At 38.9% G+C, this 11,647-nt stretch overlaps 1 protein-coding gene across 1 annotated transcript in view; it reads left to right on the top strand.

The window, feature by feature from the left end:
* Window positions 1-4,468: 4,468 nt before the first annotated feature.
* Window positions 4,469-11,647, top strand: part of LOC137915805 (RNA-binding protein 20-like) — a 28,230-nt gene continuing 21,051 nt past the window's right edge. Inside the window, exon 1 of the mRNA XM_068758924.1 lies at window positions 4,469-4,590. Within this exon, the coding sequence (XP_068615025.1) occupies window positions 4,469-4,590 (122 nt within the window). The remainder of the gene's footprint in view (window positions 4,591-11,647) is intronic.

Raw genomic sequence — 11,647 nt, 5'->3', positions numbered from 1 at the left:
CGTAATTTCTCTCAAAGACTTGCCAATTAGGTATTGGCTGATTTGTGTTGGGGGGGCTGTTGTTCAAGTCTATAAAATGTGAACGTGTCAACAAAGTCGACCTTGATCTGACCCTGTCAGGTCATGATGCTGCGTCCAATTTGGACCGGATCGGATGCAGATCAGTGCCGTTCAGGTCAATAAAACTTCAACCGCTTGCAAACCGTGTTTAAAATGGACTGTTTTCTGCTCGTCTCCCATAAAGTCAGAGACACGATTGAACAACAGTGAGATGCTCGATGTGGCAGAGTCGTGTCACTGTGTAATTTTAGTTCAGCAATAAAACACATGCAACTGCTGTCATGAACAATGGAATTTACAAACCGTTGTTGTCGGTGATTGCCGGCGCCTCAATCCTTTCTAAGCTTGTTTTATGAGATCATGTGTTCTTTGGATCGTTGGCCAAATGCTGATAGCCGGTCATAACTTCTCTGAAGTCTGGATTGGCCCCAGGAGAACAAATGTCTGCGCATCAAGCAACATTTGGCAACGTATTTTTGACATAAATTAGATTTTAATTTTGAATGCAGGCTTGTGTTTGTATCCTTCCCTATGTGGGTGAATTTGCTTGGGTGGCACAGAATTATAGCTTAATGAGTTGCCTGACTCAGAGAATTGAAGCTGGCGCAGTGGATAGCACCTAACAGCAAAAAGGTCACAGGTACAAATCCGATTTGGGGTGTTTCTGCGAGGAGTTTCTTCCCGTGTCTGCGTGGGTTCTCTCCGGGTTCCTCCCACCATCAAAAACATGCAACTAGAATTGCAACTAGTAGATCCGGCAGATCCTCAAACCCAGATTCCGGATTAAGAGGTTAAAAAAATGAATGAATGAAAGATCCTGGACGTGCGGTGAAAACTGGAAAACCTTTAATGATTCTCTGACACAACAAGTTTTAGTTTTAAATAAGTACATGTTGTACCAAAGGCTTTGCCATCCTGCAAAATATAACATTTTTGGACAAAATTTAAATAAAGAAAATGTTCCTTTCTGTTTAATGTGTGTATATAACCTGTCAATGAATGTTCATGTCTTCATGTCAATAACAGACACACACCCTCAATAAAGAGGCCAGCTGAAATGGATAGCTTTCTTTATGCCACTGCCTTTACCACATTGGACCTTCGATGACTGCGTGTATTTATGCATGTCACATATGTTCATGCATTCATTTTATCGCATACTAGCCTGCTCACTTCCCCACAGAGGTCTCACTCTGAGGCTAAAGGTAAAATATTGTAATAGTCTATTTATCAAACTAAGCTTGTTTAATGGCTTCACACATACCAGCTTAAACTCTCAGCAAAAATAAACACTCAGAAGTGCTGGAAAGTGAGTTACTTCTTGCCTTCACTTTCTAATAACGGATGCATGCATGGCAAAATATCCAGCACTACTCTGAAATTTGAACATACAAATTTGGAGACATAAGCCTAAAAACAGAACGCACACCCACAAAAATATGGCCTCCTGTTGTTTAATTTTGTTTAACTGTAATTTCTTTTTATATTTGTTAAAGATTATAATCTTGAAGATGGTTGCAAGTTGATTGTCCAACATTAGACCAGTGGTGTGGGATTGTATGGAGAGACTCACTTTCGTTTTAAGACTGGAACTGGAGAAATGTTTAATATACATGTATACATATATATATATTATGCATTGCATCCCATTTAGAATTGACTAGATAATGATTTATGCAGAAAAATGTCCTTGTTGTTTTAGATGGACGGACTGTATTTTAACTCTTAGTTGTTGTAGCAAGTATAAATATGCCATAGATTTTAAACAATGAAATAAAATCAATAAATGAATAAAAAGAGAAAATTAGATTGTAATTTTTATAGTAGTTCAGATCAGAATTTAAGCTGATAATACTTTATGCAACAAAAGTAATGCCCTTCATAATAAAAATATTATTGAGTAATTAATATATCCCGCAACCTAGATTTCGGACAAATGAATGAATAATCAATATTGTCCGGTGGTGAATAAAGAGTTAGTAAAGCGGATTATTTTTATTTTTTACTTCAGGTAAATTCCTTTGCTTGCTTGGATGGCAAAACTTGGACTTTTGTCACCAATTCTTTACAAGGATTCCTGCTGAAGAAGGAATGTTCACTTAGGAACTGTTTGTAGAGATAACTATTGAATTGCGTATGAAGAGCACGATGGTTTTCCAAGGTTGCATGAGATTCTCTGGACAAACAGTTTATCTGCAAAACACTTCTGTTCCTGCTCAGCTTCAACCGAGTCATCCAGACACGCACCATTATAGAAAGCACTTCGTGCCACAGGGATATCTGCTGTCCCAGAAATCAGCGGGGGTGTGGTCACCTCTGCCAACAAGAGTTGGAGGAGGTCATGTGATAAAACATTTTATTTGTTTTTCAAATTGAAGAAGCCTTTTTGGATGAGATGTGAAACGTCTTCAACCAAACTTAAACAAGTCCAGTTGATTCTTACTTTTTTGATCTTCTTGATTTGGGGTTGATGTCATTCAATTAATTAAAACTAAAGCTAATGAATACCCATAAGTATTGCCAAGCCATTTGACCCAGGAATAAATGTTTAGTACTATCTCTGACTGAATACAAACCCAGATGTGCACTGATGTTTTCTATCTTTATTTAAACAAGAATCATTGCACACAGGGCTTGGACACAGTCAGTCAGGCGGGTTACAAGTTTCATTAGAGAACGGTTTACTGGAGAACAGCTTCTTCCCCTCTGCTGTGAACATGTGAACACTTAATGATTCTCAATCGGATCAATCTTGGTGCTGCTGTTTTTGTATTCATCAGCTTTTTTTGTTTTTAACGGCGTAACCCTCCAGCATAGCACCGTGGTTTTGCATTTTATTATTTGTCACTATTTTATGTTTCATGTTTGCACGATTGCTCGGAGAAAAATTCCCAGTTTGTGAATCCCTTCAGTGACGATGGCAAATAAATCGATTCTGGTTCTGATTCTGATTCTGGCTCCAGCTGCTTTGCAAGATAAGGACAGTTAGGCAGTTGGATTAATCCTATTACCGGTACCTCTCTACATTAAAGGATAAGAGGAAGTAGCACCTTGAAACCAACAGAACTTCAAGTAATGGTCTTTATATGTTAGACCTGATCACCTGAACATTTTCCATGACATGGGGTTTTTGGACAATTGTGAAAATGATGTAAGTTTCCCTCGACCTACTCTTTAGTAATCCTCCATGATATGTCAAACAGACCAGTGTTCTCCTTCAGTAACTAGATCATTACACTCGGAATAAATCTACACTTTAATATTTCATGCACTTGTCAAGTTGGAGAACTTAGGTCTCTGTGATTTCTCCTTTTTCAGAGCTGAGAAAAGGAAATTTACATATTTATGCACTAAACTGTTCCGTACAAGTAGTGGATGAATTTATCCTCACCCACTAATGTTATACAACTATGATATACTTGAATGCTATTGCGTTGCCCCAAAGCCCTCCAATGAGAATATCCTGTCCAGAAGAATACAAAACGTGACGAAATCGATTAAAAATAAAGCATTTATCCAGACAACAATTAAAGGATTGAGCTGTGGTTTTCAACAATCGCCGATGTGGCCCCTCACTCAGCGTAAGTCATGATTCATTACCAAATGTCCCACCTTTTGGCTGACAGATGTGAAACCTCAGACTGCCAGACCATTGCACAATGTGAACAATCTGGCACTGGCTTGGCCCCCTCCAATGACTCAGCATCTAAATTGGACCCGACACCTACTGACTGACCGATGGCATTCCCAGGGCCTCGCTGCGTTCCTTCACTGGCCGGACCGTGTGAGTGTTTGTGAGCGACTGTAGAGGTGATAATCAGCGGTGGCAGGAGGATTTGCTCGTCCCTGTTGTTGTGCCGTGCGGTGCTGCCCCTTGCTGCCCCAGGCGGGGACACCCAGTTGGTCCCTTTCAACTCCCCCCACCACCCACCACCCACCAATCCCACCCTTCTGCTGTCCCCTGAGCCCACCTCGTCTGTTATTCCCTCTTAAACTTTACTCCGGCAAAGTCCTTTTTCCCTTTGGAGAGGTGCTGCTCTGATGTTGTTGTTTTTTGGACACTGACACAAGCGAGGAAGTGAAGGAATGTCTTGTGAGGGCGTCTGGTGCAGTTTATAGGGACAGAGCACTGGTGAGAAGTGACTTCTTTTATTTCCTTTGTTGCTGTCGGTCAGGAGAATCTGGGTGGAAGAGCCGCTGCTGAAATACTGGACTGCCAGTCTTTCCACACCTGCTGTCTCTCTCGGCGTCTCTCTCATCTGCCCATTCTGTTGGGGAACAGAACAGGCTAGAGAAAGTTGACTCATCTGAATTTGCTGTCTTTTGACTGTGAAAGCTATTTTTGTGGGCGGTGTTTGGGGGTCAGGGGTGTTAAGTCTGCAGGTGGTGCTGGGGAGTTTGTTTCGCCATGCAGCAAGCTTGGGATCGGACAAACTGCACTGGCAGCGACAATAGAGGGCTTGCAAAAATGCCAGGAAAAGGACAAATTGGCCGATACGTCTCTGATACGTCGGGAGAACTCTTACAAAGGTAAGAAAACAAATCTGCTCGCCACTTAATCAGAAGGTAAAGAAATGTTTCTAATGCTCACATTGCTAAAAACAAAAAACCCAATGGTTGCTTCCAAGTTGCAAGTATTCATGATTACAGCAGGATCTCCAAAAGACGTTTATGGGAAGTATTAATGAAAAATGAATTGAGTCTCTACTCTTCCAGGCTGTGCAGTAAAATCTCATTGTGTTTCTCCAAACCATCATATTTAATATTTCATTCTTTAGTGTATAAACACTAAACGACATTCCAAAAGTAAAAATATAGATTTAAATAAGAGTATGAAATGTAAAAAAAATTATATATATAGTAAGAATAATTCACATACTGTATGTATGGTGTTATATTCAGTGGTCTCATCTTTTTGAAGTAATGTTTTATTAAAGAGAAGAACAAAATTACCTCTTCTTTACGGTTGAGACTAAATCAAGGCCGCTCGATTTTATTTTTTGTGTTTTGTGCAAGTAAATATTTAGTTTGCTGTTTTTTTGTGTCTAAAAATGCAACTATCTTGTTGAAATGTTGAAAAGAATTATTTTGTTGACAATTTCTTATTTTAGGACAATTTTAATTTTATTTTAATCTGCCACATGATCTAATCAGCTGTTTATGAAGGCGAAGGTGAAATAAAGTTGAATCTTATGTTACAATTTTAGGAAAAGCTAAATAAAATTTAAAAGTGGTTATTAAAAGCTATAAAAATTAAATGGCTCTATATGGATGGATAAATGTGCATCACTGAATTATTTAGAACAACTTATAAGAGCCTAAACAAGGATTTTTAGTCTGCATCTTATGATAGATGGTCATTGAATATAGGATTTCCTGCTATCCTGCATTCATTCTGAGATTTTGTGTCAGCTGTTAAGAAACGTCTGAGAATATCCCAAACAAGGAAGTGCTTTGCAATAAAGTCAAACACATGGTGCAAAGCAGAAAATGAGATCTATAAATCAGACGTGTTGCATCCTGTTTCATAGAAAGTTGTTTCTACATTCAGTTAAACAACAGATTCTTTAAGTTCATACTTTTTCCCCCTTTTAGTAAAATTTAATACACGTGTTGCAGGTGTAAAAACAAAATCAGTCAAGCAGCGACTGACTAAAAAGGTACGACCTATTTATTGTTATTTCCAATAGAGGGCTGATCTTTGGGCATTGCTTTCACTTTGTCAGTTTATGAACTTGCTAACCCCGTGACTGTTAAGAATATAAACCATTTGAAAGTGAAAGTCAAAAAACAAAACAAACACGTATTTCATCGTAATTCTTATGATACAGCTTCTCACTGTGGCCAAAGACATTAGTTATACGTGCTTCACAGTTTTCACAGTTCATTTTCACACTGCCATTCATCCCCACGTTGATTTATCAATTTCACTTTCCCCGCGTCACCCCTCTTTCACACCTGCTTCCTCTATGTCTCTCTGTCAGCATCTCACAGCAGGACAAATTCTCAAGGCAACATTGTCCTGCCCTTCATTGGTGCACTGGTGCATGACCAAGCCTCAAGTAAAGGAACGTCTCTGAGTTGAGCTAGAGTCAGTTGTTGTCCTTTGTTGTGGGTCAGGTATTGTACAGGCATCACATGTCTGTCTGTCTGTCTGCTCTTTCTCACTCCTCATGTGTCTCATCCCAAATGTTTGTCTGGATGTTCGACGGCTCTGTGACGTCTTCTTGTTGTTGCTTTTGTACTCGTGCTGGACAAAGTCTGTTTCATTTTGGATTTTTGCTTTTTTTACCCCGTGAGTAGACAACATTGTCTGAAAAATTACCAACACAGGTTTGGTTATCATAGCATCCTGAGAAATGTATTTTGAAATGAATTTGCATGAAGTTTGCTGTTGTTTTAACGTCAAATCGTCACCGCCACACAACATGAAACATATATAAAGTACAACACGAGATTTCAGTAGTAATTTTCAAACACAATCTACAACAATCGAAAATAATAAAACATTCATTTTTTCCCCATCTCCAACAGTTTTTGGAGAAAACTTTACATCATCCACACTACACTACAAGAGAATAGATGAATCATCGCTTCAGTAGAAATACTTTTAAGCAGTAATGCATGAAATCATTCTAGTACAGAACTTATTACAAATGTCCACAAAATGTATATCAAATATTTTTTCTTTGCCTTTGCCCACAGTTGTACATTAATTGTATATTTTTTGCCGCCTGACTGATACTCCCCATCAGCTCCTTAACCATGTGTCCTATCGACACGTAGCAGCGACTGCGGCTAATCTTCACAATAACTGGCTGACAGTTGCATGGCGCCAGGCAGAAGCCTCAGAGACCTAAACGTTACTGTTTTCATGATGACAGAATATTACAGAATTTGGCTATACAGTATAACACATTGACTGGAAAATGGTGGAATACGCAACCCATGCTCCTCAAAACTGCACGGATGTTGTAAATGTACAGAAGTGTGTAAAACACTTTGTATTTGGCATCTGGGTTTCATTTTACTTGACACTGTGGTAGTGGAGGGTCATTCACATTCTCATAATTAGATTAGTCAGACATTTTGATGAAGTGCGTTGTCGTGGAAACAGGTTTACATTTTTTGAGTTGGAAGGCATTGTGTGTGTGTGTGTGTAGAAACACTCTCCCCTTGATTGCACCGCACATCCTGCTCTTCCTCTCTCCTGCAGGAGTCGAAGAAGTAGATAAAGTTTATCTTTTGTGGTAATGTTCCGGTGAAAATTGCCAACAACGTTTTTTGTGTGAGTTAACATGGTAGCGTGCTCGCTATGAACGTACTCTTGCTTCCTGGTTTAGAGCGTTTCTGGCAGAGCGGTTTGATACAGAAATGACGGACGCTGTCCTGCAGCATCTGTTTGCTATTTTGACCAAAGACTGTCACAGATATTTCATAGAAGTGTTTGGGAACTGCGTTAACTTGTGGAAAAAAAGGGTATAATATGTCTCCTTTAAAGGAAGCTTCATACAAACCTAACAAAGTGCATGCTCAAAGGCTTGTATTGAAATAATACAAATATTGAAGTGCTGTTTTAATTATTTTATATATTGCCTCCTAATATAAAATAAAGAAAATAGTGTGGGAAGAAGGAGCATGATCTACTGAGGTTTGTGTTCTCTGAGTGCATAGTGTGTGTGTGTGTGGAGTTAAACTGTATGTGTGCATTTTGTGCATATAAGGGACAATTCAATGCATTTCAGACTCACATTTTATTTCATTTGAGTCTGCATAGCATTGACATTGATACTAATAATTTCAATATACATTACAGAAAGTACAACACTGAAATTGTTGAGTGGTAGATTTTTTGGGGGACGAGCAGGGGAGACAACCTCACTACAATCCACCACTTCTAAATTCTCACACACGTTGCTTCGCTGTTATTTGACATCTGTTATTGTTGTAATTTTGTCGGTTTTGGTGGAGAAGTTTAAAAACCGCTGTATTAGATGATCTCTTAATTTATTTCGAGCTTTTGAAGAAATTGTAAAAATGCATTTGTTGGTTTGCTCTGTTCCTTTGGAGTAGTACCATTGCCAGACAGACAGGCACAGAGAGACAGACAGACAGACACAATCCCGTAAATCGCACACTGAAATCCAAACGTTTTGCATGCAGACAATATTGGACTTCAGAAATACTTTATTCCCATATACTGTGAATAGCAGTCAGTATATTTGTAAATGGTCGCCTTCTGTTTTCATTGATGTTTTACTCAGCATCCCACCTTTTTTTGGAATCGGGGGTTCTGCATGAAATCACCTCCTGGTTTAAGTTTGCCGAAGCGACTCAGCTCTGCTCTGTCACGCCGGCACCGACAGCTGAGGCCCGGGGAGATTGCAGCATGTGTTCTCACTCCAAAGGCATTTTGCTTTCATCGCCATGGTGACAGGGCCGCAGTACAGGAAATGCAATTCACTGTACCTCTGCCTCATAGATACACAGCATGGTCACAGAAGGATATAAAAAATAAACAATTGTCCTGCATATGGACAAATTAAAGAAACATGCCTCTGGATTAAGGATTGAAATATTAAAGAATTGTCCACCAAGGAGAAATTTGTTGTCATGCAGTCTGTGTATGAAATTATTTATGGCTTTACAGCTTTGCTCGAGGACAGACCCCCCCCCCACCAATTGTGGCTGTTCTCAAACCCTTTCACACAGGACCAAATTATTTAATTGCGTTTTAGACAAGAGCACTATAATAATATTCTCCTCTTTTTAATGTCGTGTGAATTTCATTGACATTTTTATTTGGGCCGACCCCCCCCATCCTCGGTTGAGCGCCATGTCGCCAGTCGGCTCGTTGCCCTCTTTGGCATCGTAGCGGTGACACCCTGACAGCATCGTAAACTTCACATGAGTCTCGTATCATATTCAGACTTTGAAACCCCTGATTTGAAAACAGCACAGATTTTCAGGGCTTTCGTGTTTAAACAAATATACGACTTATAGCGACTGTTGTTACTGAGCGGCGGTGATCTCTGTTAATACAATCCCTCCTTATCTTTAAAATAGCAGGGCTGACTCAAGAATTTACGACAGATATGGAAGCAGGCTGGCCTAAAAACAGACACAGGCACATGACAGTAGGGCACTGTGGGTTGTAAATTCAGGATGTGCTCTGAGTTTGAGTGCAGAAGTTATATATATATAATATATATATAAGCCTTAAGACAGCTAGTGAGTACATCAAATTACATTTTAAATACACTACTCAAAACAAGTTAGGGATATTCAGGTTTTGGTTGGAATTCCAGGATGAACATAAAATGCATTATAACCAGTGCGGCGTACTGTGGAAATTAATACGGTGAAATATGTAAATACGGGAAAGTTAAAATAAAGCAGGGATTCTGAATATACCGGGGCAAAATGGAATACTATATTGCTCTAACGATTCTAGTTTTTATCAGGGATTCAATAGGTCTCTTGATTTCTTTTACGATTATACAGTTGAATGATTTTCTGTCATTTCAGCATCACCCAACTGACTTGACTGGGTGGGAACGCAGCGTGTTCGGACTTCCAGGTTTCACGTACACGTAGAGCAGCTACATCAGCACTGCACACCCAGTTTTGATCACACGTGGTTTAGGGATGTGTGTTGGTATTAAGATACTGCTGGACATTTAATACAGACTCCAGTCATACCTCCGTTTCACTCGGAGGCGTATTTACCGGGAATACTGAGGTCAGAGTTCAAGTTTAATAGAGGAGTATTCAGCATAGACATTTTAATTGGTCATTTTCACCTAATCTTTTGTATTGTTAATGAATGGACGAGGTAGCTATTGATTGTATGACCGTTTTCTGCCAGAGGAGGACAGAGGTGAAGCGAGGAGTCTCTCAGAGATCATATAGAGTCGCTGACAGGCGAGACAGCCTCGCTGCCTTGTGAAGGCTGCTGATACCGTGTGACATGGTAGATAACTACAAGACGTCCAAAATATCCTTTATGTGAAGTCCAATTAGACATTATCTGAATAGTAGAACGTTTTTTTAATGTCATATAACAGGGAAACTTGGAATTAGAAAGATCGCCGTCTTTCTACAATTTAAACTTGGACGTAAATGAGAATTGATCATTCTGATGTGACACGAACACGGTAGAGGTGAAGCCAGTCAATTTTAATTCCCTTTATAGGCATTAAAAAAGTTCATCTCATCTCATCTCTGAAACAAATCTGTAGCATGACACCGTAGCTGCATGAAGTTGTGCAAAAGCACGGGGTGGTTCCATTCCCCACAGGAGCTTCATGGTGAGTTACGCCCCCCCCACATCAGTTTGTGTGGGGGGGCAATTACTTGCTGCCGTCACTTGACTCAGGTCGATTTCCACAGATGGTTAACTGCTTTAGCTCATGGCTAATGCTTCAGTTTGCTACTGTTATACTCTCGCTCATATCTGAAAGACAGACTCTCCGCATTTGTCAAATAATGTGTCAGTCACACTAAAATGCTAAGTAAATTAAATGAAGGCGCGGAAACGTATGATGGAAGTGATTTGTGGAATGAATTTAGCATGCCATTGAGGATACTTCAAGAAAAAAAAAATGCTGCCATTAAACCCACAATTCTGAGGTGAAATAATTACAAAAACATATTTTAGACTTCTAACTCTGCTAAGATATATAAAAAAGATATACAGTAGTCTGTTTTCAATCAACAAAAGGCTTTTATGTATTATGTTCTTTCATTAGGAAAGTTATGCATTTTTATTTTATTTAGCTTTTTTAACACACAAAATGTGCTTTAACCAAGTAACAAAGAATGTATGTGTGTCCTTTCCAAAAGCTATATAACAAATGGCAAACAAGAAATGAAATGTGTGTGTGAGTGTGTATGATTTTGCAGTATACTTGGATATTCCTCCTTCTTAATTCTGTATTCCCGCATAATTTATCCTCCCTGGATATCTGCTGCTAGCATGTGGAACCATGAGTTTAGTAGTTTATCCAAAATAAAATAAATGTATTTTAGTCTCTCTATAAGTGCTTACCTTAGAGTCTTAGACAAATACATAAAATATATTTAAATGTGTCTGAATCTGCGTTATATCTGTATGTTGGTGACGGTGCCATGCCTTTTCCTTCTCTGTTACCGTACTGTGACCTGATACAGATCGCCCCCTCGTCAAATATATTTTAATCTCTCACATCCAGATCATGATCTGGTTCCAATTACACATAGTGGAGAAATGTCAGGAGTTCTGCAAGACTTTATAATGAAATAATAATATTTTGCCTGAATTATCATTAGCATAATATTTGAAAAGAAAGGTCCCCTTGCATACAAATCAATGGGGAAGGATCCACAATCAAACCCGACTCCATCTCAAAATGGAACAACACAGTTGTTGTTTTTTTTTATCTATGAAAAACTGTTCAAAGCATGTTTCAAACAGAGAAATGTTTGACAAGCAAACAAACATGAGACAAATATGAGTCACATATTTATATTTTATTAATACTCATACATTATTTCAGTTCCTCTTAACTTTGTAAGTGGCTTGAAATGAAATGAATGAAATGAAGAA

Source organism: Brachionichthys hirsutus, unplaced genomic scaffold, assembly GCF_040956055.1.
Source record: "Brachionichthys hirsutus isolate HB-005 unplaced genomic scaffold, CSIRO-AGI_Bhir_v1 contig_225, whole genome shotgun sequence".
In the NCBI taxonomy this organism is placed as follows: Eukaryota; Metazoa; Chordata; class Actinopteri; order Lophiiformes; family Brachionichthyidae; genus Brachionichthys; species Brachionichthys hirsutus.
Note: the sequence above shows the minus strand (reverse complement) of the source record. Positions and strands in the feature narration are given on the sequence as shown.